A 27,762-nucleotide genomic window follows, 5' to 3' on the forward strand; every position below is an offset into this window, starting at 1 on the left:
TTTTGTGTGCATTAAAAATACATCTAAAATCTTAATGCTTTTGGGAAAAAATGCTAGTATATAAAAAACAAAGACTTTTTTCCTTTTGGCTGAAATGTGACCTTGGTGTTCACCTCAACACTGTTCCCATTGATCCGTACCATCTTTCCGTCTCATTTCTGTCTCCACTACACCTCTGGTCTCTTCATAACACAGTTGTATAGAGCAGGTTGAGACGGAGCCTCGAGCTCGAGCGGTTCGACCCAGGAGACGGTCGTGTGAAACTGCAGCGTGTGCGTTTTCTGAGATCCGGGGGAGGATTGAGACGCTTGCGTGCTCTCGGCAAACTGTTGGTGCGAAGAGAAGCAAACTGAGATCATCAGCCCCTGAAAGAGACGCTACGATTTATCAAAGCCTCACAGTCTGGCTTAAAAAATGAGGGTTTATGAGTGCGGATCATAAACGTCCTGACAGATCCCTCACAGCTGATTAATGATGGAAAGGCTGACTCATTTCAGTGAATCAAACTGTTTGTTTCAGTGAACTGGTGTGAAAAGATGTTGGCGTGACATTAAATGCACTAAAAATAATAAAGCTAAATGTGACGTGGATCACAAACCCAGTCTGGAGCCGCACGGGTATATCTGTGGCAATAGCAACTATACATTGTATGGGTCAAAATTATCCATTTTTCTTTTATGCCAAAAATCATTAGGATATTAAGTAAAGATCATGTTCCATGAAGATTTTTAGTAAATGTCCTACCGTAAATATATAAAACATGTATTTTTGTGACTGAATGCAGCACAATCGTGAACATAAATGCACAACTTTAAAGGAGATTTTCTCAATTTTTTTGCACCCTCAGATTCCAGATTTTCAATAGTTGTATCTCGGCCAAATATTATCCTATCCTAACAAACCACACATCAATGGAAAGATTATTTATGGACCCTTTTGACTGGTTTTGTGGTCCAGGGTCACACATGTAGGCATATATAATTGACATCATGATCAGCTGCTCAAGGGATTGTGGAGATACAGAAAGATGTTAGATTGATTCTGCAGAAGGGTAGGTTATTTTATTATCTGTTTTTGTGTGTGTTCAGGACTGAAGGGAATCAGTTTTATTTTGTTAAATCTTTTATTTGAAGCATCACTGCCTGCATAAAGTACATGGACATGAACATTTCTTTTTTTCTTTAGAAAATCCAACAAGCATAGCCTGTGCAGTATATGCGAGACATTCAAGTAATCAAACTCTTAGCAACATAATCGCTCCAAACTGCACAGCTGCAGCATTTATGATGTACAAAAGCCTTTAGTACAAAAGAACACGATTATTTAAAGCATTTGAACTGTTTTTAGGGATTTGTGTCACAAGAAATGGCACCTAATGGAGATTTGCAGAAGGTTGATGGACGTCGGTGTTGGAGACATCCGTTTTACATCATGTCCAGCTGCATTAAAAAACATTAGTCAACATCTTAGCACATCATTAAAAAGTGAATGCCTGAAATCTCTAATAAAGCATAGCAGACCAGTGATTCATTTTTCTAACTTTCAGACCATAATCACACTCACAAATATAATACCGTATTTTCCGGACTATGAGTCACACTTTTTTTTTCATAGTTTGGCTAGTCCTGCGACTTATAGTCAGGTGCGACTTATATATAAAAATTAATTCATACTGACTGAGAAGAACAAAGAGAAAACATTACCGTCTACAGCAGCGAGAGGGCGCTCTAGTTAGCGGAGTTGTTCAGAAGCGACACCGAGGAAGAACTCGATGGATTCAGTGTTGTGGAGTGAGATCGGGAGCTTGGTGAACTTGCTGACCGGTATCTTGTTGGACTCGCTGGCTAATGTTAATTTAGCCTATTCAGCCTCCCAGGTATATGTTCTTTATGCTGTTGTGTCGCTGAATAACTGTTAATGTGTTACGCTAACACACCAGACACTATTCAGCTGTTGTTCTGTGTGCTGTTGTGTAGCTGAATAACTGTTAATGTGTTACGCTAACACACCGGACACTATTCAGCTGTTGTTCTGTGTGCTATTGTGCAGCTGAATAACTGGTAATGTGTTACGCTAACACACCGGACACTATTCAGCTGTTGTTCTGTGTGCTGTTGTGTAGCTGAATAACTGTTAATGTGTTACGCTAACACACCGGACACTATTCAGCTGTTGTTCTGTGTGCTATTGTGCAGCTGAATAACTGGTAATGTGTTACGCTAACACACCGGACACTATTCAGCTGTTGTTCTGTGTGCTATTGTGCAGCTGAATAACTGTTAATGTGTTACGCTAACACACCGGACACTATTCAGCTGTTGTTCTGTGTGCTATTGTGCAGCTGAATAACTGTTAATGTGTTACGCTAACACACCGGACACTATTCAGCTGTTGTTCTGTGTGCTATTGTGCAACTGAATAACTGTTAATGTGTTACGCTAACACACCGGACACTATTCAGCTGTTGTTCTGTGTGCTATTGTGCAACTGAATAACTGTTAATGTGTTACGCTAACACACCGGACACTATTCAGCTGTTGTTCTGTGTGCTGTTGTGTAGTTCAATAACTTGGCTTTCCAGATTAAATGTCTATTCTTGGTCTTGGATTTTGTGAAATAAATGCGATTTATAGTCCAGTGCGACTTATATATTTTTTCCTCTTCATGACGCATTTTTGACTGATGCGACTAATACTACGGAGCGAGTCCGGAAAATACGGTAATTGATATGTTTATCATCAAAACAAGCGAAAAACAAGCAAAACTCACCAGATCATCTACATCTCCAGTGTCGTCCTGCGCCGGAGCCGCCAGCTCTTCCTCCTTCTGCTCGAACGCCAGGAACTAAACCAGCAAATACAGAGTTAAACGACCACAATAACACACAGACTTGACCAACAACCTCTGCACATTAAAGAGGACCTTTTTTAAAGTCTTGATTCGTTTTTTGGGCTCTACTAGAACAGGTTTTCCTGCTTGAATGTTGATTATTTTCCTCATATTCTCCATTGTTGCGGCTCCTCTCTTCCCAGTCTGTCAGTAACGCTCGGGATGTGTTTCCCGAAAGCATCGTTAGCCAACTATGGTCGCCAGATCCGTCATTATCAGCAGTTCAACGAGTCTGTGTTTCCAGAAACCATCGTTCTAACGAACATTCGCAAACGGCATCGCAGACTTGTGTGTTTGGAACGACAGCTCTCGATCAGTTTCTTGTTTTCATGACATGTGGACTCAATAAATCCTTATCTTGAGCTAAATAAGCAAGCTGACATTTAGTACAATCTGTATCTTTTATTCAGAATACATAAATGTAATTTATGTCTTTTAGTTTGTTAAGAGATTTTATTTAAAGCACCGTTTCTGAAGACTACGCGTGTGCCAACTTGCTCTAGTATGCAAGAAGGAGCCTATGAATGAATCAGGAAATAAAGCAAAATAACTGAGAAAAAGAGATAGTTCTCAGATGCCATGTCCGTAATTTATAGCTGGCATGATCTGTACAGCGGGACTATATCAGGATTGCTTAATGAGCACGGCCCGATGCTTCGGCTCCCTTGGGGAGATGTCTCTCGTGAAGCATCAGGAGATATAGGATCGAGTGGGTTACGTTGCGTGTGGTCGCATGGGAATCGGAAACTCACTGCTAATGCGACGCCTACCTGCGGGAAAGATCCGACGATGGAACGCACAGGACGGAGAGCGTGGTTAATGTTCATCTTGCTTCTACTATCGGGTAATATTCATCCCAACCCGGGCCCACAACTGGTCCAATTACAAACACCCGACGAACTCAAAACATCAAATGGATTACGCTTTTTTCATCTGAATGTGCGCAGTCTTCTCAATAAAATGGATTCATTACGAATCTGGGCTGATACGACTGGCGCAGATATAATGGTCATAACTGAGACATGGCTAAAAACATCAGTTACAAACGATATGATCAATATTGATGCTTATAATGTCTTCAGATCTGATCGAGTAAAAAAAGGAGGTGGAGTTGCAATATATGTAAAATCCAATTTAAATTGTTCTTGCATACGGTCAATCTGCAAACCAAATGGCCTGGAACTTTTAGCGCTTAAATTAACTCTTTCTGGTTCAGATATGGTTGTAGCTGGATGTTACCGGCCACCCTCATCATCCTCAAGTGAGGTATGTACCTTATTTGCAGACTTCTTTCATGACTGGACTAAACATGAATTGATTATACTTGGTGATCTCAATTGGGATTGGCTATCGTCCTCTTCTGATCTCTTCAAAGAGACTTGTGACTCTCTCGGTTTAGTACAGTTGATATACTCAACAACCAGAATGAATCAAAAAGATACTGACCGATCCACTTTATTGGATTTAATTTTAACTAATGCTTCCCACAGATATTCAGCATCAGGTGTTTTTTGCAATGATATTAGTGATCATAGTGCAGTTGTCTGTGTAAGAAGTTGTAAAATCCCTAAAACTATTCCGCGTTATATTTACAAAAGATTTTTTAAGCATTTTAACGATCAAGCTTTCCTACGTGATCTTTATAATAGTGATCTGGGTTTTGTTTCATACATACCAGAAGTTACCCTGGCTTGGGAATATTTTAATTCAACATTTACATCTATTTGTGACAAACACACCCCAATCAAAAGACTTAGAATAAGTGGTAAAAATAACCCGTGGTTCAATGATATTCTCTCCATTAATATAAGACAGAGGAATGCTGCATGGGCTAAGGCAAAGAAATCAAATAATTCTTTAGACTGGATAACATACAGAGCATTACGAAATAAATGCACAAAACTAATTAAAAGTGCAAAACGTGACTATTACTTGTCTGCAATAAATGAAAATATAAATAATCCCACAAAGTTCTGGAAATTAGTTAAGTCTACTACAGTATCGAATTTGTCTTCCAAATTCCCAGATCATCTTAAAATTAATCAGAGTGTGGTAAAGGGCAAAGAAGTAATTGCAGATGCTTTTAATAATTATTTTATTTCAGCGGGCTCATTCATTGATTCTATTAATTCGGGTGCTACTATCTGTAATGAAATTGCCGGACCTACTCATTTTAGCTCTTCACAATTATTTAACTTTGTGCCAATTACTACTGCTCAGGTCCATAAAGCTCTATTAAAATTAGATATTAAAAAAAAGGCAGGAATAGATAAAATTGAGCCCTATCTATTAAAATTGGCAGCTGATTTTGTAGCAGAGCCTATAGCGAACATATTTAACTTAAGCCTTGTCTCTAATATTATACCCAAAACGTGGAAAACTGCAATGGTTACTCCTTTATTAAAGGGCGGAGATCCTGAAGATCCAAATAATTACCGTCCAATATCCAGATTGCCAGTTTTAGCAAAGGTATTCGAATCATTAATAAATGACCAATTAAAACAATACCTCTCTGATAATAACATTCTTCATGATTATCAGTCAGGATTTAGATCCGGACATAGCTGCATTACTGCAGCCATGTTAGTGTCAAACGATATTATAACATCGTTGGACAGCAAAAAGTCATGTGCTGCTTTATTTGTTGATCTCTCAAAGGCTTTCGATTCCGTTGATCATAAAATATTGTTACAGAAACTCGCGTCTATAGGCCTCAGTGAAGAAGCATTGAATTGGTTTGAAAATTATCTTTTAGATCGTACGCAGTGTGTTTCCGTGGAAAATTACAATTCTCCATTTCTTCACGTAAATGTTGGGGTTCCTCAAGGATCTATTTTAGCCCCTCTCTTATTCTCTATTTATATTAACGATTTAGGTCATGGAATAGACTCTGCCAAACTACACCTGTATGCAGACGATACAATTATTTATTCTACTGCATTATCCTTAAACCAAGCAATGAAGCAACTTCAGGATGCTTTTCATGTACTGCAACACTCACTGCTAAATTTAAAATTGGTTTTAAATTCGAAAAAGACAAAATATATTATTTTTAGCCGAGGTCGCTCTAAATTAACTGATGAAATAATTACAAACTCAAAAGGTCAACCATTAGAAAGAGTAAGTTCCTATAAATATTTAGGCATATGGCTGGACGAAAGATTGGCGTTTGACATACATATCAACAAGTTGTTGAAGAAGCTTAGGCCAAAATTAGGTTTCTTTTATCGCTTAAAATATTGTTTCCCCTACGAGGCCCGAAAGAAAATAATAGAGAGTGCTTTTTTAACAATAATCGATTATGGTGATCTTTTATATATGCACGCAGCTACATCGCTATTAAAAAAAATAGACTCGGTGTATCATGCAGCCTTACGTTTTATCACCGGCGCAGAATCACGGACGCATCATTGTATTTTATATGCTTCTTTATCATGGTTATCTTTACACAAGAGGAGAAAGTTACATATGTATTTATTTATCGCAAAAGCACTGTTAGGGAAATTACCTTCTTATATTTCAAATCTTCTTAATTACTACAAAAACTCTTACTCTACTAGGTCAGGTTCTCATATTCAACTAAAAGTCCCAAGGGTATCGACAGAATTCGGCAAAGGCGCTTTTTCATTTTATGCTCCGTGGGCTTGGAACGATTTGCAAAATATCCTCAACTTAGATATACTTCCAACCCTAAGCACTTTTAAATGTCTTTTACAAAATGTTTTAACAGACATGTGTAATTGTTATAATTGATTTGTTTTTACTTAGTTTTACGATTATTGTGCATTGTGGTGTTGTCTGACTGTTATTTTATATGTGAAATTTGATGTGCTGCTGTCTTGACCAGGTCTCACTGGAAGAAGAGATAGAAATATCTCAATGTGATCTCCTGGTTAAATAAAGGAAATAAATAGCAAAAAATACAGCATTAATTAGATTTCAAACAGATTCATAAAAAGTAGTTATTACTCCATAACCTGCGTGACATCATTAACCAACGTGGTTGAACGACCAATTTGCAACAATATGGTTTCGGGAAACAATCGTGACCATAGATATACATAATAACGGCTAGATGTCTCGTCCGCGCTGCTGGCCAATAGAGGTCGACGTCCGCACCTGGCGGCCATCTTGCCACAGTCAGCTCGCTCACTCGTAACATTGTGTTTTAATGGTGCATGTACTTTTTAAATAACCATAACTTGCTAAATTTTCTACTGATTTTCAAACAGGTTGGTTTGTTATAAATGTCAGAGATGTAGTTATGACACTGCATACTTATGAATAATTATAATATTATATATTTAAACATGTTCAAGCATCCAGAATTATAGCCACGTTAATAACGTTTGTAAGAAACCAAACCGTTTGTAAATCCATCAAGATGTCAGCGAGATAAGAGTATTTGTGTTCGTGCCGATCACTCTCCTTACATCAGGAACCACAGAGCCCGCCAGAAAGCTTGCCTGTGACAAGATGGCCGCCGGTGATGACGTTAGATACTCCGCCGTAAGACATCTAGCCTTTATTATGTATATCTATGGTCGTGACTAGCTAGATGTGATCTCCTGGGGGAAAACAGGAACCTAAACACTAAACAGGAACCTTGTTTAGTTCCTGTCTCTATTAAGCCCCGCCTTCTGAAAAGCACACTGTGCTCTGATTGGTCGGCTGGATCAAGCGCTTCGAGCGTTTGGGAAATGTCCCGCCCTTCAGTTTCAACACACTACTAACTAACTCAACCAAGCCCCGCCCCTTTATTCTGCGAGTTGTAAGTACCTGGCTTGCGTCTTGTTTGGAGACGGTGCTTCCGCCCACTTCATCTTTGCTTATGAGCGTCAGAGCATCTGAAAACACAAGCACATGTTGAAGGCATGATGACTGTTCAGCTCAACATGAGCAGACGGACTGTTCTTTACCTTGTCTAAGCAGATCCCAGAATTCCTGAAGATTCCTGTCAGGAACGCTCCTCTTCAGGGACTGCATGTAACTGTTGAACAGCTCTGCGTTTCCGCTCTGATGGAGTAAATGTCATTGGGAGATTGTGGACGTGTGTAAGCACATGCAATGATGCTCTGATGTACTCATACTTAATGTCATAAACACTGAAAACTGATATCAAAAAATGTAAATGGTCGAAAATTTTCAATAGAAAAAAGTAATTGTTCTGCAAGCCGTAAAATGTTACCAGAGAGAGAGAGAGAGAGAGAGAGAGAGAGAGATAAAGGCAGAGGGCCCTAGAGGGGACCCAGAGAAACCAGCGCATCCAAAGAAAAGAGACAGAGCAACAATTGTAATCGATTTTTATCCTTTCCCCCGACCATGTGACTAACACCCAGGTGTGAGATATTCAAACAGACCAATCAGACAATCACAACTTCCCCCATTGTTCAAACATTGTGGCTACAGGCCTTGGTTGCTATCAGCATGGTCCTTGTGTGAGAGGGGGGGGGGGGGGGGGGAATCAAATGTCTCCAATCTTACATATACTGTATATAGTATTGTGTGTGTGTGTGTGTGTGTGTGTGTGTATGTATATATCTATTATTGCGGTCAAATCGATTAAAAAAAGAACTAATTAATCACATTTTCCTGCAATTAATCACACCTTAATGTAAAATCGCTAATTAATGTAGAATCAACATAAAGACGTTATATTTCAAATTATGTTTAATAGCATCTTTTTATGAATGAAGTTTACAAATACTGTTCCTGACGTCTCTATGAAATTGATTTTTTCTAACATCACTGACGTGAGTACCGGTACTTTGGATGCTGTAGTTTGTTTACACAAAGTGCACAGGAAACTACCACGAAAGAGTCTGATGTTCACATTTACATTTAGCAGACGCTTTTATCCAAAGCCACTTACAAATGAGAACAATAGAAGCAGTGAAACTAACAGTAGGACTACAAAATGCAAGTGCTGTGACCCTTCCCAGTTTAATCTAACGCAGAACACGATGTCGCTTTTCTAACTTTAATTAGTGTGTAATGTTGCTGTTTGATCATAAACAACATCTGCAAAGTTACAACACTCGAAGTTCACAGCAAAGGGAGATTTTTGCTTTTAGAGAAATCGCTTTTTAAGGACTACAACAAACGGCTGGTAGGAACTACACGACATTCCTCCCGGGTTAGTGACATCACCAACCCTAAAATTTACATAAACCCCGCCCCCTGAACACGATTTATAGATAATCAAGACAGAATATGCTAATCAGTGACTAGAAGATTAATACACATAAATTCATAAACTAACCATTCAAAAATGTCCTGTTCTTCTACATGTTGTCACTTCTTCTTGAGTCTCTCAATCATTGTCTGACTCCGGTTTGAACATAAAAGGCTAAAAGTTTTTGTAATTTTTCAGTGCATGTGTGTGTGAGGTAAAAGGACACAAGCTCTTGAAGCTCCGCCCCCTGTGCCGGCAGCAGAAGCTCATTTGCATTTAAAGGGACATACACAAAAACGGTGTGTTTTTGCTCACACTCAAAAAGTGACAATTTTAACATGCTATATAAAAATATCTCTGGGGGTATTTTGAGCTAAAACTTCACACACACACACTCTGGGGACATCAGAGACTTATTTTAAATCTTGTGAAAAGGGAATTATGATTATACCACCCCTTTAAGCACCTTGTACGAACCCTGAAAATCAGAAATGCACTTATGATGCCTTAAAATCCAGTCTAGGTAGGCAGCTCACTAGGTTTTGGAACGGAGCCCCAGACGCCAGCTGAGCTCAGATCCTCTGGCATGAATCCCAACAGTGTGTTTTTCCTACTGCCCGAACCCCCCCCATTCCTAAGTGATCCCTGATTGGATGCGGAGGTTTAATTGAGAGCTCACCGATACAGACTGATCCCTGAAAGCCTGGATACATGCGATGCTCTTGGTGTAGTAATCAGTGCTCCTGTTGCCCAGCAACTGCTCAATCCTGTGGGTCAGCTGCTGGCACGCTGTCAAGGTTACAAAACAATGATTATCAAAGCGAATGCACTAACAAGAAAACCTGCGGCTAACGTTCAGAAACAACACCGTTCAATGACAGCGTCCGTCAAATCAATTAAAGCTTATATCACACGGAGCGACTATTCAGTGCTTCAGAGACGACTAGCAACCTTGCAGACATGCCTGAAGCGGCACTACTGCATTAATATTATAGTGTGCATAATAGTTGACACTTTTTTTTTAAGGAGTGAGAGGTGAAAAAATCAAACTGAACAATCAAATCTCACCCTGATCGAAAGAAACGGTCTTCTGTCTAATCAGCGTGCAGAAATCTCTCGACGGATTGACGCTGCTAACCTGAAAGAGTTAAAGAGCAATAATTCATACAGTATTTGAGTAAATATAAATACATGTTTCTGGTCTTATTTGTGCTTATGTTACTGTACATAACTCTCTTAATCTCTGAAACGGCTTTTCTGCTGACAGGCAATGGAAATATCTAATTCTACCCTACATAACTTTCACATTTTCACTTTGAGAGCTTTTTGAATGTTTTATAAATGAAAGGGAAAGCATTAAATAATAAATATATATATATATAAAAAATATTTAAATTAGTGCAGTCAAATCGATTAATCGCATCTAACATACAAGTTTGTAAATATATAATATAGATGTGTGTGTGTGTGTGTGTATACAGGTGAAACTCGAAAAAAATTAATTCATTTATTTCAGTAATTCAACTTAAAAGGTGAAATTAATATATTATATAGACTCATTACATGCAAACTGAGATATTTCAAGCCTTTATTTGTTATAATTTTGATGATTATGGCTTACAGCTTATGAAAGTAATGTATTATTCTGTATATATTTTATGAATTTTTGTAAGTATAACATCTACCTGTCCAGGGACTGCGGGTGGAAATTAGCATTTTTTGCTATAACCTGGCACATGACATCTCTTCTTTTTTAGACTAATGTTTTTTGTGCATTGTCCCTGATCAAATTAAATAAAATTAAAAATTAAAATGAAACCCCCAAATTCAAAATTAGAATATTGTGAAAAGGTTTTCATAAGCTGTCAGCCATAATCATCAAAATTATAACAAATAAAGTCTTGAAATATCTCACTTTGCATGTAATGAGTCTATATAATATATTAGTTTCACCTTTTAAGTTGAATTACTGAAATAAATGAACTTTTGCACCATATTAAAATTTTTCCAGTTTCACCTCTGTGTACTTTTATGTTATATGTGATTACATAATTTGGCAGCACTAATTTAAATATATAATTCAATGTAATATATTACTCTACAGTTAAAAAGTTTGGGGTCGATACTTTTTTTTTTAAAGAAGTCTCTTCTGCTCACTAAGGCTGCATTTATTTGATAAAAAATACAGTAAAAACAGTAATTTTATTAAATATTATTACAATTTAAAATAGCTTTTTTCTATGTGAATATATAGTCAAATGTAATTTATTTCTGTGATCAAAGCTGAATTTTCAGCATCATTACTCCAGTCTAATTATACTGATTTGCTGCTCAAGACACATTTATGGTTATTATCAATGTTGAAAACAGTTTCTGCTGCTTCATATTTTTTTGCAGAAACCGTAATACATTTTATTCAAGATTCTTTGATGAATAGAAAACGCCCAAAAAGAACAGCATTTATTTGAAATAGATTTTGCAGTATAAATGCCTTTACTGTTACTTTTGATCAATTTAATGCATCACTGCTGAATAAAAGTATTTTTTATAAGTAACTTTTGAACTGTAATGTAAAACATAAACTTATAAAATCTAGTCATTTTAATCAGAGTGTACATTATTGAACAGGTTTTTGTCTCACCGAAGTGACTTTGCCCTGCGCAATCTCAACCAGGTTATACTCTGTCTCTTCATCCACTTTGACTTTCTTCACATCTGGCTCATCAGTGCTGATGAAGTAATGTAGTCAACGCACAGATCAACATCAACTAAAACAAACATTTTCTGCCCTGATTTCATATTATAAACAGTAAAAATGCCAGAAAGATCAACCTTAAAATGATGTAGACATACTTTTTGTGAGTTTTATTACAGTCCTCCAGAATACTTCATTTCGATTGGTCAATCGCAAAATAAACCCCTCCCCCATCGGTTTGCACAACTGCATATTTCTTCATTGCTATTCCACTTAAAAAGGAACACGCCGACTTTTTGGGACTTTATCTTATTCACCATATCCCCCAGAGTTAGATAAGTCCATACACACCCTTCTCATCTCCGTGCGTGCCGTAACTCTGTCTGACGCACCCACCGCTAGCCTAGCTTAGCACAAAGACTGGAGGTAAATGGCTCCAGCTAGCATACTTCTCCCAATAAGTGACAAAATAACAAGGTCACATGATACACAGCCATCTTCTAACCGTATACATACTGGGAACTATATTCTCAGAAGACGAAGCACTGAGTGAACTCTCGTCTCCTCACCACAGGGCTTCTCAGGCGCTGCGAGCAAATCACTCCGCAGAAGTAGCAGTGCTTCGCCTTCTGAGAATATAGTTCCCAGTATGTATACGGTTAGAAGATGGCTGTGAGTCATGTGACCTTGTTATTTGTACACGCTGTGACTATACAAATCACAACATGTAAATAGGAAAATGTTGGCATTATTTTGTCACTTATTGGGAGCAGTATGCTAGCTGGAGCCATTTACCTCCAGTCTTTGTGCTAAGCTAGGCTAGCGGTGGGTGGGTCAGACAGAGTTACGGCGCACACGGAGATGAGAAGGGTATGTGTGGACTTATCTAACTCTGGGGGATAAGTGAATAAGATAAAGTCACAAAAAGTTGGCGTGTTCCTTTAAATAATGAAAAACGTCCATTGATAGCAGTGCAAATATGCCTACCACAATACATAGATCCCATTAAACCGCCCCTGCTGGAAGTCATGCAGCACTTCTCATTGATTTGATCCGCAGCTCCAGTGTTGATTTGATCCATTCTCACCTGATGCCGAACACGTCTGCGCTTGTCTTCTGCTCTTTCTTTTTCAGCACCACTTTCATGGGGAACTTGGTCTTAACGTCCTGCAGAGGAGCCTGGCAGCGAGTGGACACGGCCTGGGGTCGCTCGAGGGCCGCTTTCAGCCAGGGCTCGATGCACGGCAGGGGACCATCAGGATTCACACCGCGGTGATGCAAGCACTGAGGACACGAGCCAAGAAAAGATCAATGAGACCCACTGCAGAGACACGACCTGAGACAACATGGATTTCACAGCCAATGTCACACACCTGAATCACTGTATTACTGAAGGACAGTGTGTGTGTGTGTGTGTGTGTGTGTGTGCATATTGAAACAAACTAATGCTTTTATTCAGCAAGGATGCATTCAATTGATCAAAATGATTTTTTATTTCAACTAAATTATGTTTTTGTGAACTTTCTATTCATCATAGAATCTTGGAAAAAGCAGCACAACTGTTTTTAACGTTGATAATAATAATAATAAATGTTTCTTGAGCAAATCATCATATTAGAATGATTTCTGAAGGGTCATGTGACACTGAAGACTGGAGTAATGATGCTGAAAATTCAGCTTTGGTCACAGGAATAAATTATGTTTAAACATATACCGTACTCAAAAAGAAAACAGAATTTCTTAGTTATAATAATATTTCTGAAAATGTGTGTTTTTACTGCATTGTTCATCAATTAAATGCAGCCTTGGTGAGAATAAAAGCCCCCAAACTTACTGTATATAAATATTATATATATAAAGTATATACCGGTATGTATTATATATATTATTATATATATATAAAGTCAGCATGAAAGTTGCAATATATTTTTCTTCCCTATTGTGAGTTACTGTAAATTAACTAATGTGGTGGTAACACTTTACAATAAGGTTCATTAGTATAATGTATTAATTAACCATGTGCAATACATTTGTTACTGTATTTGTTAACATTAGTTAATATAAATACAGCTGTTCATTGTTTGTTAATGTTAGTTTGCAGTGCATTAACTAATGTTAACAAGATTTTAATAAAGTATTAGTATATGTTGAAATTAACATGAACAAAGATTAATAAATGCTGTATACGTGCAGTTCATTATTAGTTCATGTTAACTAATGTAGTTAACTAATGTTAACTAACGAACCTTATTGTAAAGTGTTACCACTAATGTTAACAAACTGAACCTTATTGTAAAAGTGTTAAAATGTATAGATAACCATGCTTGTTTTTGACTGTATCGTTAAATTGAAGCATATAAATGAAAATGCTTAAATATAATTCTTCCTCGTGTTCATTTAGTGTGAAACACATGCCTTGAGCTTCTGGATGTTTACTTCGTACTTTACTTCTTACATTAAACGTTCTGAATCTATTTGACTACTTTGAGAGTATCAGATATGGTCAGGCTTCCCATCCCATTCCCATCATGCCTGGAAAAGTCTCTGGAACTGTGGGTTTGGTATGTGGTTGACTTTAAAGATGTCCACGCTCTCTCCATCCTCGTCCTCCTCCACCAGCATCATGGAGTCGATCAGCGAGTCCACGGCCGACAGCTGAGACTCTGAGACATTCACACAACGACAAGAACGTCAATATGCATCTCCTTTAGTCTATATGTGACCCTGGACCACAAAACCAGTCACATTTTTTTTTAGATTGAGATGTATACATTATCTGAAAGCTGAATAAATAATCTTTCCATTGATGTGTGGTTTGTTAGGATAGGACAATATTTGGTCGAGACACAACTATTGAAAATCTGGAATCTGAGGGTGCAAAAAAATGTAAACATTGAGAAAATCTCCTTTAAAGTTGTGCATTTATGTTCACGATTGTGCTGCATTCACTCACAAAAATATTTTTTTGATATATTTACGGTAGGAAATTTACTAAATATCTTCATGGAACGTGATCTTTACTTAATATCCTAATGATTTTTGGCATAAAAGAAACATTTATAATTTTGACCCATACAATGTATTGTTGGCTATTGCCACAGATATACTCGTGCGACTCCAGACTGGGTTTGTGGTCCAGGGTCACATATGTGCCTCAGAATCTAACTCTGTGTTTATTTGGCTCTTGTAATGTGAGGTCCCACCTGAGGGCTTGAACTTCTTGTTGTTTTCCAACATTGGGAAGGAGAAGTGTCGGAGATCCTCCATATAGGGCAGCTGGACGTACAGTAGACACTGATGGCGGGAGACATGAGGAGTGACTCTGGTGTGCAACACACTGAAAATTAAACATTTAAAGTAGGGCCGGGACTCGATTAAAAAAATTAATCTAATTAATTAGAGGCTTTGTAATTAATTAATCGAAATTAATCGCATATTAATATTTGACCTGAGAACAGTGAGAAGTACATTTTTTTCACATGGATTTTTAGTATACCATTGAATAATGACTGAATACATAAGTTTAAGCAACACAATATTGTTTATTTTTTGTTCAACCAAGTCCAGCAGACCAGTAGCCTGGCTAACGCCAGACCCAATTCTCGTTGAGACTTGGGTCTGGGAACCACACGTGCATTTTCTCGTATTTGAGGCGTGGTTTACGAATGCCCGGTGCCGTTTATTGGGTGCTAAGAATGTCTATCAAATGCGCCTGTACGTAGCTCATAGCCAATCGTTTCCATTATACCAGACGACGTATGTAGAGACGCCAAAAGCTGCTCTTTTTTCAAAATAAACTTGCGTTCTAAACTACTTAGAACAATATCTAAGGCTGCATCAAAAGGTAGCTTCGCGTGAATCGCGTCTGCTGCCATGTTGAATCCATAGATATAAACAAACTGCTTAGTTGTGTCGCATAGATGTCGTCATCGTCTTGCTGCTCCCTCCCCGTTCTGTGATTGGTTCCCTAAACGAGGCGAAAATCTGGTCCATGGTCTCCAGACTGCCTTTCAGCGTGAATAAAATCGCGCTGCGCAAAGGCAGTATGGGGAAACCCAGGCTAGCAGACCAGTACTATTTTTGCCATTAAGTGTAGCAATAGCCGTTCCGAATTCCTTGTTGCATAGCTTGCACACAACCATGCTCTTATCGACGCTTCCATCCGTTCGTTTTGTCCCAACAAAATGTCCCATCCACGGGGCCAACCAAAGTCTCGTCAGCTTCTTTGTTCATGTTCACTGTGGTTTGTTGTTGTCTGAAGTTATCAAGTTATGAACATAGACAGTTATGAACGCTATTGGTGCTCCAGTATAATCGGTCCGCCTAAACTCATCCAGTGAGAAACGTTCCACGGTGCAAAAATAAGTGCGATTAAAATGCGTTAAAAAAATGTAAAGCGTTATTTTTTGTGTAATTAATTCATCTTAATTAACGCGTTAAAGTCCCGGCTCTAATTTAAAGTGTTTTCTGCTCGATATGATCCACATACTTCATATTTCTCCTTGATGCAGGGAAAGGCGGCGCCCACTTGAGGATTGCTGCGGCGATCGTAAGCATAACGCACAATCGCTGCCATCTTTAGACCGTCAAGGGCATGAATCAGAGCGGACAGAGCCACTGCCGCGTGCTGCACACACACAATAAAACACACTCACAAAAGAATATATGCAGTCAAGTCAAAAGTCTCAGACGGCTAGTTAAAATGCTTCTATGCTGCTTATATTTACACAATCATTCAAAAGTTTGGGGTCAGTTCAGTTCGTATTTTTTGGTGACACTTTATATATAATGCATTATAAAATACATTTTTAATGCATTAATTATATACCTTATAATGCATTGTGATATATCATGAATAATTGTGACCACAGTTATAATACACCTTCGGAAAGAAATGCATTAAAACACGACAAACACTTTCAGACGTAACGAGGAATCTGTGAATATTATAATGCATTTTAAGTTTGGTTCGAATTATTTATGAATAGATATAATGCATTGTAACGTATATTATGAATTCTTTATAATGCATAATACATAAAGCTTTAAGTGTTACCGTTTATATAAAGTATTAATTTCATTCAGCAAGGATGCATTAAATTGATCAAAAGTGACAGTTAAGACATTTATAATGTTGCAAAAGATTTATATTTCAAATAAATGCTGATCTTTTAATCAAAATCTATTAATCCTGAAATAAAGCATTATGGTTTCGATTCCCGTATAAAATATTAAACAGCACAACTGTTTTCAACACTGATAATAATAATAAATGCAATGGCTACTGAAAGTAAAACAAATTCTAGCACTGGAATAAATTACATTTATATATATATATATGTATATATATATATATTCAAATAGAAAACAGTTATTTTAAATGAATAAAATGATATTACTGCTATCTTTGATTAAATAAATGCAGCCTTGGTGACTTTTCAAAAACATTTTAAAAAATCATAACGACCCCAAACTTTAAAAAATTTAGTGTAGAGCAAAATATATTATCAGCATAATAATTTGAGCAAACAATTAACATGAACATGAGAATGAAAATCTTTTGATTAGTCAAAAACTTAATTTTCAGGTTGAAATAAAAATGATTATATATGTGTCCTCAAACTTTTGGTCACCAGTGCCGTATGCATTTAAACATCACAGTTACACACAATTATTAAACTAATTATTCAAATTAGGCAAATAATATCACAGTGAACACAAATGCTTTGTAAAACTCACCTCATCATCTCTGGGAGCAAAAACTTTGACAACTTGGCTTCCCATAAACTGATGACGACGAATCTGCATCAAACAAACAAACAAACAAACAAACAAACAAACAAACAAACAACTGTCATTGTACATTAAAAGGGAACAAACAAGGCAAGGCACATCAGTGCAGTTCAAAGTGTTTACATTTACACAAATATCAATATTTTTGAGAATGTGTTGGCCGGACCGCCATAAAAAATAATAATTGTAATCAGCAACTTTCTATTACGTCCTGTCAGGGTTCTTACACTGATTTCAAGTTGTAGCAAAGCTATTTCATAAATATCGCACTATTTTAGAGCTGAGCTCAACAAGAACTTATAGTCACTAATAGAAAGTGCACTTTGTAAAACTCCCTGATATCTCAGGTTTTCCATAACTCGTTTGAGAAGAGCGCCATCTGCTGGACAGCATCTTACCGCCTCCTGTTTTGTGAAGCCAAGCACAGCAAAACACTTCCCATCATGCTTATATTTCATCTGGTCCTCGTCCACCTTTGAAAACGGAACAATGTCACTTCCATAACGGAAACCTACAGGAAACAGAGAGCATAAACAGACAATGCTTATTTAAAAATCACACTTATTTATATAGTGCTTTATACACTACAGATTGTGTCAAAAGCAGCTTCACAGCAATAAACAGGAAAATTACAGTTTTAACGTTGTAAAATTATTCAATTCAATTCTGCCGTTCAAAGTCTCTTATTCTCACAAAGGCTGCATTTATTAAATGAAAAATACAGTAAAAATAGTGAAATATTATTACAGTTTAAATTAACTTTTTTCTTTGTGAATATATTTTAAAATGTAATTTATTCCTGTGATCAAAGCTGATTTTTTTGGTCACATGATCCTTCAGAAATCATTCTAATATGCTGATTTGCAGCTCAAAAAACAGTTGAAATACTTATTTATTTTTTAAAACCCCATTTCAACCAGTAAACACCCTATGTTCAAAAAAACTGACTGTGTCCCAAATCTGATATTGGAATGAAAGAATCAAAGCAAAAATCACAGTGAGTGAATGCAACATCTTCAGTCTTTGCTCTGCACCTTGGATAGTGTCATCCTTCTGTACTTCGGTTTCATCATCATCGTTCAGGCAGTAAACCGATTCCCTCTTGACGTCGTCCCGCTGGTGACTCTGAGCGTCCACGACGGCCCAGGACTTCTTCACCTTCTCCTCCGTCACCTTACGGACACCGAACACAATATAAAACCGGATTATGAATGAATGAGGCATTTATATATAGCACTTTCATATATATCTGTACACCCAAAGCGCTTTACAAAGATGTTGTATCCAGTGGTGGAAAGAGTACTAACAAATTGTACTTAAGTAAAAGTATTGCTACTTAAGTAATAATTTACTTGAGTACAAGTAGAAGTACTGAAAAATAATATGACAAGTAAGAGTAAATAAGTAGTTAACTTAAAAACTACTCAAGTAACTACGTTACAAAGTACTTAAGTATTATTTTTCTATTTTTACCCAACATGGGGAGATGCTAGCGATATGGAGCGTTCTGTTTCATTCATACTGGAAGCCCAGTACTAATCAACATTGTATCATAGAATTTAAGAAAATAATATATTCTCACTCTGTGTTAAGAAGCAACATGAAACCACAGAAGTCATTTCAAACACGATTGACATGTATTTTGATTTTGGAGCAAAACATGACATTAAACTCATAAAATGTAGTGTTTGCTAAACAAACATACTAGCTTTCCCTGTTGTCAAGAGCAATTGTTTTATTACTAATTTTAAAAAGTAAGATAATTTGAATGTTTTAATTTAAATCATTTTCTAATTGAAAGTAAAGAAGGTTAAGTGAGAGGTCAAAAAAGTGCCAGTAAAAAAGTGAAGTATGGTTAACATTATTATTATAATTTTTTTCGTTCTACCGAAAATGTGCTGGGAGCCCACTATTGCTATAGTAACGAACTACACTTTTACATGCATCTGATTGACAGAAATAATAAATGCGATCTTATTTCACTGTTGTCGAGTTTTTATCAACTTTGTACAAAGTTTGCTTCGTATATGTAGTTTAACTGTATTGGTAAAGAGGGCGAGCTTTACCATTAAATTAAACTGTGTGCATTTAAGACACTTACATTGTTTTTCCTCCGTCCACGCAATAACTGCGTCCATGTTATGAGCCGAGTTTTTTACTTCAACTGCTCAATGCTCTGGTATTATCAATGGGATGACCCATTTCAGGAGTTGCCATAATTGAAATTTAAAATCAGAATATGAGCATAGCTCAGTTACATTCACTGAAATATTGAAACGTTAGTGATATTACTGATTCAAAACACGAGCGCCAGTGATTGAATATCAAAGCGCGGTTTGAACGCCAGCGCCCTCCAGCCGAACTGGAAGTTTTGACTGGTTTTGCACCCGAGTCAGACCTGTCAGTTATTGGCTGAAGCGCAGGGCTCCACCGCAGTGTCTGTCAATGTCAGCTCACCCTGTTGCTCCGTCGGCAGACTCGGCACCTTTGTACTTTTGGTGAAAAATAAATGTAGCGAAGTTGAATACTTTATTTTTATTCTACTCAAGTAAGAGTAAAAGTACCACAATTTAATTATACTCAAGAAAGTAGAAAAAATAGAAAAATCTACTCAAGTACTGTAACGAAAGTATTTGTAATTAGCTACTTTCCACCTCTGGTTGTATCAGGAAAGGAATCTCCTCAACCACCACCAGTGTGAGCATCCACTTGGATGATGCGACGGCAGCCACAGTACAGCGGCGCCGGTGCGCTCACCACACACCAGCTATAGTGGAGAGAGAGTGATAGAGCCAGTGGATGGGGATTATTAGGAGGCCATGATTAATAATACGGTAATAATAATAATAATGAGAGGGAGTGTGTGTGTGAGCGAGAGTGAGTGTGTGTGTGCACGAGTGAGTGTGTGTGTGTGTGTGAGAGAGTGAGTGAGTGAGTGAGTGTGTGTGTGTGCGCGAGTGAGTGTGTGTGTGTGTGTGCGCAAGTGAGTGTGTGTGTGTGTGTGCGCGAGTGAGTGAGTGTGTGTGTGTGTGTGTGCGCGCGAGTGAGTGAGCAAAAGTGAGTGTGTGTGCGCGAGTGAGTGAGTGTGTGTGTGTGTGTGCGTAAGTGAGTGAGTAAATGTGTGTGTGTGTGTGTGTGAGAGAGTGAGTGAGTGTGCGTGAGCGCGTTTGTGTGTGCGCGAGAGTGTGTGCGTGTGCGCGAGAGAGTGTGTTTAGGAGTGCGTGTGTATATATGTGTGCGAGTGAATGTATGTGTGTGTGTAGGAGTGAGTGCGTGTGTATATGTGTGCAAGTGAGTGTGTGTGAGAGTGAGTGAGTGAGTGTGTGTGTGTGTGTGTGCGCGAGTGAGTGAGCGTGTGTGTGCGCGCGAGTGAGTGGGTGTGTGTGTGTGCGCGAGTGAGAGTGTGTGTGTGTGTGTGTGCGCGAGTGAGTGAGTGTGTGCGCGAGTGAGTGAGCGAGAGTGAGTGAGAGAGTGTGTGTGTGTGCGCGCGCGAGTGAGTGAGTGTGTGTGCGCCAGTGAATGAGTGAGTGTGTACGTGTGTGTGTGCGCGAGTGAGTGTGTGTGTGTGTAAGAGACGGCCCGCGATGACTGGTTGGAAAGCAACGTGTAGTCTGACATGTTTCTTGTCCACGACACGACAAGATTGTGTAATCTGACACCGTGACTATCGTAACAAACAAATCGTGTAATCTGAACCAGGCATTACATCTCTTCCAGCAGCAACCTGGTTTTCCAGGAGGTCTCCCATCCAGACTCAGCCCTGCTCAGCTTCTAGGGCTGTAGACTGTCAGACTGTATTCTGAGGAACGCTTTGAACAGGAACTCACAGCTTTGTATCCAACGATGCGGATGGTGAGCGAGCTGCCGATGGTCATCTGACAGGGCCAAGCCATCGGCCTCCTGTCGATACGCTTGAAGATGGACAGCTTCTCCAGAGCATCACTGCAAACATCAACAGACATCATTTCTAAATGTCATAATCATTTGTTAAAGGAGAACTCCGGTCAATTTTAACATTGAGCTCAATTTTTTGTAAATTTGGAGTGCTGTCAATACAGAGAACAACGACAAAAATCGGTGTTGCCTACAGCGTGTTATCCTATTTTTAAAATTTGCACCCTATTGACTTGAATGGGACAAATTTTAAACCTGCTTTTATTTCTCTTATCATCCTTGATGTGTCATTACTGTATATAACCAATAAATAAAAAATAATCAAAATATTTAAAATTTTAATATAAAAAGGTTTTATTTTATATTATTTTTACAATTACCGTATTAAATATATTTTATTATACATTTTAATATTTAAAATTATTTTTAAAAAAAACATTTAAACCAATTTGCAAAAATATATGTAAAACATTTCTTTATACATATATTTTTATATATGATAAAAAGATATTAATGTAATATATTATTTCATTTTAATTAAAATATAATTAAATTAATATATTTTATAAAATATAAAACATTTTTTTTATTTTATTTTTTTTATTATAAAATATATTGTATTATTTCTATTATACTTTTCTTTATTTAATCTTTATAATAATAAAAATATATATTTATGTAATATATTATTTCTTTTTTATTTAAAAAAATATTTAATTAAAATATTTAATACATTTATTAAAATATGAAAAAAAAAAAAAAAAACTAATTACCGGTATACATTTTTACTATACATGTTTATACTAAATATAATATATTTCATAATATAAATAAACTGTGCACTATCTATATTTTCCACTTGCAGATATGAATGTGTACCTAAAGGTGTAGACCTCGTCCAGGCCGTCCTCCTCCTCTAGGCTGGTCATGATGTTTCTGACCATCTCCAGTCCCTGCTTCTGCTGTTTGTTCAAGCCTTTTCCAGGACGGGGTGGAGCCGCTGACGGTCCCGGTGCGTCCCCGTCACTATTCCCTCTGTCCTCATCATCCACAGGGAACGGCAAACTGAACGGACCAAACAAACTGCATATTAGGGCTGGGGAACATTGATTTTTCGATTAATCGTTTTCTAAAATGTGGTTGATTCAAAATCGATTCTCAAAGGCCACAAATTGATTTTTTTCCATATCTATTTATCTATCACCCAAAAAGCCAGTATTAGTTTTCCTGCACTGTTCATAGTCTTGGATGTGAATGTTACAGCGATTTGATGTGTGTTTAATCAAGCATAAAATAACCTGATCCTGTTTGATAAACTTGTCCAATTTTCAGCATCAATTTTTCATCTTTCATCAAAATCCTGTCTATTCATTGTATGCATTTGAAATATAGAGTTGGGTTCTGTTTTAATGTACCTGAGTGTACCTAAAATAACAAGAGTTTAATATACAGGTTTGTGGCTCTCTTATTTATTTTTATTAATTAACCACTTGTACACTTATGTTCACTGTTCTTTTATATAAATATAGGATTTGTATTAAATCTATATTAATTGAGTCGAATCGAGAATCGAAATCAATAATCGATATATATATATATATATAAAAAGACAATATTTGGCTGAGATACAACTATTGAAAATCTGGAATCTGAGGGTGCAAAAAAAAAAAAAACTGAGAAAATCTCCTTTAAAGTTGTGCATTTATGTTCACGATTGTGCTGCATTCACTCACAAAAATACATGTTTTATATATTTACGGTAGGACATTTACTAAATATCTTCATGGAACATGATCTTTACTTAATATCCTAATGATTTTTGGCATAAAGAAAAATTTATAATTTTGACCCATACAATGTATAGTTGGATATTGCCACAGATATACCCGTGCGACTCCAGACTGGGTTTGTGATCCAGGGTCATATATAAAATACTTTAAACTATATATACATTATTTCTGAAAAATAACAATATTGTGTAGTCCTTTTATTATTATTATTATTATCAGTTATCAGTGCATGTTTCTTACAAGAACTGCATGGTGATGCCAGCTTTCTTCAAGTTTTGGATGATCACGTCCAGCTGGTCTGCCGAGGTCTGTATGTTCAGATCCGTCAGCATGACGATGTTCAGACGATCGTTTTTCTTCCCCCTAAAAAACAAAAACAAATAAAGAAAGTGTGAATGCAGCAGTAAAAAACCCTCAATTGCATTTAAAAAGAAAAACAGAACAAAAATCTCACATGGTTTCATTCTGCAGAAGGTCCATGCAAACCACAAGAGCATCAAGCCCTGACAAATAAGTCAAGGACTTAACATAGAACAAATATTATTAGTATTACAAAAAATATTATTAAGTTAGAACCCCTTCGACGTAAAATGTTTTGAAATTGATATTTGAAATTTAACATCTTCATGATTCTCTGATGTGGGTTAAAGACACGCAGGTAAACAAATAAAATATTTCTTATAAAAAAAACAAATAATTAGAAATTATAATTTTACATTATTCAATTTTTATTAAAAAACTATCAAATAAAAATGTCATACATATTTATTTTAATATAATAACTATTTGTATTCATTTATATAATTATAAAATATAATGTATTATTTGTACATTTGTATAATAAATAATAAAACATGTTATAATATAAAGAAATTATTTACGATTCTCTGATGTGGTTATGAACCTCTTGACATGAAGGTAAATATTTCTTATAAAATAAAATAAATAAAAATTAACCTTTTACATTTATTTTAAAATTATTTATTTATTTCAATGTAATATTTTTATGCTTTAATTAATTTATTAGCATTTTATCAATCACAACCCCGGGACCCCCTGATAAACACCTTTTAATTTATTTTATATTATTCGATTTTTATTAAAAAATAAATAGATTTAATCATTTGTATTTATTTAGTTGCATATAAAACGTTTTTAGTTATATATTTATAAAATACATACATATATATATATATATAGATATATATATAATCATTAGCAGTTCCCTCATGATCCACAGTTTGGAAAGCCTCAATTAGATAATACAATTATTTATTTTATAAGATCTCTTTTTTATTAAAAAAATACTTTAATTCATTTATATATAAAAATATTGTTATATGTATATATTTTATTCATATAATTAGAAAATCTATTTATAGATTATTTGTATACTAAATAATAAAGCATATTTTATAATATAGTTTATTATACATATATATATATATATATACACACTGTAAATAGCATATTTAATTTATAATATAAAGAAATTGTTTACGATTCCCGATGTGGGAAATAATTTAAATAATTATTAATTTTTTGTTAACTCACAACCCCACTCCAGTTCCCTCATGAACAACAGTTTGGAAACCCTGAATTACATTACAAAATTATTTGTTTTCTACCTTGTGTTATTTTTTATATATTTTACAATACACATAGTCTCATGAAATCCATAAAGTCTGGTGTTGTCTGATCTTATCCACGGTTATACGGTAACAGTAACATGAAGGATACAGTCTGCTTGCTGACCACCGGGTTGAAGTTCACTCTCAATCTCTTGGAGAAGCTCAAAGTCCGGCATCATGAGGTGACGGTGAACCGTGATGTTCTCATACTGCCCGTCTTTGGCCAGAGGGTTTTTAGTGCCATCAGTACCAAACAGCACCAGAGCCACCTCGTCTTTATTCTCAGCAAACACCTGAAATATATATATATATATATAATAGAAAAACAGCTTGATTGACGTCCTGTGGAATCGCATGTGTGTGTGACCAGTCACCACATGGACCACAAATCCAGTCACATGGGTCAATTGTTTGAAATTGAGATTTATATACCATCTGAAAGCTGAATAAATAAGCTTTCCAGTGATGTATGGTTTGTTAGGATAGGACAATATTTGGCCGAGATACATTTGAAAATCTGGAATCTGAGGATGTAAAAAAATTTAAACATTGAGAAAATCTCCTTTAAAGTTGTGCATTTATGTTCACGATTGTGCTGCATTCACTCACAAAAATACATGTTTTATATATTTACGGTAGGAAATTTACTAAATATCTTCATGGAACATGATCTTAATATCCTCATGATTTTTGGCATAAAAGAAAAATGTATAATTTTGACCCATACAATGTATAGTTGCTATTGCCACAGATATACCCGTGCGGCTCCAGACTGGGTTTGTGATCCACAATGTTTGTAACATCGAGAACAAACCTGCCGCTGGACGAACTTCTGGATGACTTTTTTGGCTTGTTCAAAGGGCGGTTCGTGACCCGGCTCAGAGTTGCTCATGGAGAAACCCACATCCATGCACAGCACCAACGCTGACTGCAGAAAGAGAGACAAAGACAGCTGAGGACACGAGCAGAAAAATAATAGTTCACCTCATAATTCTAGGGAAGCTTGTTTCCGCAACAGAATAAAAAAGTAATGTATAAATATAACTGCGAAATTTTATCTCACAATTGTAAAAAAAATTTCTCCAAATTGCATGTTTATGTCTCGCAATTGTGAATTTATTTCTCGCAATTCCAAATTTTTCAGAATAGTGAGATATAAACTCGGAATTGAGAGAAAAGAAGTCAGAATTGTGGGATATAATATATAGCCTAATATATCTTGCAATTAAAAAAAGGTAATCACAACTTTTTAACTAACAATTCTGACTCTCAATTCTGAGTTTATCTCTCACAATTCAGACTTTTTTCTCAGAATTGTGAAATAAAACGTTTTTTTATTGTTTTTTAAAATAATTTAGATAAAAATAAGATAACTGGGACTTTTTAATCTCACAATTCTGAGAAAAAAAAGTCAGAATTGTGAGATAAAAAGTCCCAGTTATCTTATTTTTTTATTCTGTGGTGGAAAAACAAGCTTTCAAGTCAAGTCACCGTCATTTATACAGCGCTTTTTACAATACAGCTTGTTTCAAAGCAGCTTTACAGAGAGAAAATAATGCAACAAAGTTTGTTTCTAGAAGAAAATAGCATCACAGTCTAGTGTAAGTTCAGTGATGGTTCATTTTTGTTGTAAAAAAAAAGTTATTAAGCTTTCATACAATTCTTCTTCACTTTTTCAGAGAGAGAGAGAGAGAGAGAGAGAGAGAGAGAGAGAGAGAGAGAGAGAGAGAGAGAGAATATGGTTTGAATTAAACAACATGTAAATCAGAAAATTATAACAGAATTATCTTTTTTTATACAATGATTAAATGAGACATAAGCTTAACTCTGTTTCTCCTGAGAAAAATCTCACACGTGTCTCTTCTAGAGCTTCAGAAAATGTCTCAAGCAATCTTTGTTAAAATTTTAAAGAAAAGATACTAAACCAATAGCATTTAAGATTTTACTCGAGATCTCAATAAACAGACACATTTTCATTAAATATTTCATATTCCAATGAGCAAATAATAAGCAATCCACATCTATAAATTGCCAGCATTCGTAATATTCAACAACATATAAATCCTATCTATTAAATTTAACGTAACCCATCTAATATAAATTTGAATATTAAACGATACGTACATCTGCAGAAAATAACTTAAATATGAAACTTATTTTTCTACATTTTAGGAGTAACTTAAGTGGGTGAAATGTTCTGTTCTGTGTGAATACTGACATTAATACAAACCAGATGGTGAGTATGTCTTATGTACTATGTGTCTCAAAAACGTTAAGTCATATTATTTATTAATAATAAAACAATCTTTTGATTATGATGAAAACTAAATTACCTTCGCCGCTCGCGCCATCTCTGCCGCTGGCTTCCGTCTGTTATGGTTCCGGGTGAGTAAATGGACGGACGATACAAGGTTCCGCCTCAGACACTAAACGATAATAAAACCCCAAAACGTTTGTGTCCCTATATTCCAGGACACTTGATAATGCTTTAATATAATTTAAAACAGTTTTAAACTTCGCGTAAACGATTGTTTACCTCAACCTGTAAAAGAGAAGCGCTCGGGGATTATGCAAAACATTGGAGTAATCAGTCAACTGTCCCGCCTTTCCCCATGCTTGAATTAATATATATGTTTAAAAACAGGAGTCTTCTATACTAGATGAAGCATGCTCTATGTGGGTCAAACTACATTCATATATCCAGTCATAACATGAACATTACTGCCTCTGCAGGGCAAATCACATGGCTTGATAAAATATGCAATGTCATGCATATGTAGCCTTTTGAAATGGGATGTGATTGTTTTGGATGAATGTGATTTCACCAAATCCATCATGTTTATGGATCAACATTACAACATTCAATCAACCAATACGATTTGAGGGACAAGTTTA

General features: G+C 36.2%; 1 protein-coding gene across 1 annotated transcript; it reads right to left on the reverse strand.

Moving 5' to 3' along the window:
* Nucleotides 1–1,041: 1,041 nt before the first annotated feature.
* On the reverse strand, nt 1,042–27,678 carry xrcc5 (X-ray repair complementing defective repair in Chinese hamster cells 5). Its single transcript, XM_079619202.1, has 22 exons — nt 27,404–27,678; nt 27,201–27,293; nt 25,682–25,795; nt 24,977–25,160; nt 23,691–23,739; nt 23,477–23,599; nt 22,326–22,511; nt 21,380–21,494; nt 18,587–18,725; nt 17,951–18,063; nt 17,499–17,561; nt 16,249–16,386; nt 14,963–15,053; nt 14,292–14,422; nt 12,847–13,043; nt 11,706–11,793; nt 10,133–10,202; nt 9,744–9,853; nt 7,809–7,905; nt 7,669–7,736; nt 2,770–2,844; nt 1,042–1,439 (listed from the first exon to the last, which is right to left on the reverse strand). The coding sequence occupies exons 2-22, from the start codon at nt 27,216–27,218 to the stop codon at nt 1,425–1,427; spliced, it is 2,184 nt and encodes a 727-aa protein (XP_079475328.1). The 5' UTR covers nt 27,219–27,293; nt 27,404–27,678; the 3' UTR covers nt 1,042–1,424.
* Between the last annotated feature and the right edge of the window lie 84 nt (nt 27,679–27,762).

Source organism: Phoxinus phoxinus (assembly GCF_949152265.1).
Source record: "Phoxinus phoxinus genome assembly, chromosome: 7".
NCBI classification, from domain to species: domain Eukaryota; kingdom Metazoa; phylum Chordata; class Actinopteri; order Cypriniformes; family Leuciscidae; genus Phoxinus; species Phoxinus phoxinus.

Bases quoted from the DNA above. Each gene is read 5' to 3' on its own strand.
- xrcc5 (XM_079619202.1), bottom strand. The intron at 18,064-18,586 runs GTGCAGAGCAAA...TGTTTCCTGTAG, and splicing joins GAAGGATGACACTATCCAAG to GTTTCCGTTATGGAAGTGAC. The intron at 17,562-17,950 runs GTAAGATGCTGT...TGTTTGATGCAG, and splicing joins GCTTCACAAAACAGGAGGCG to ATTCGTCGTCATCAGTTTAT.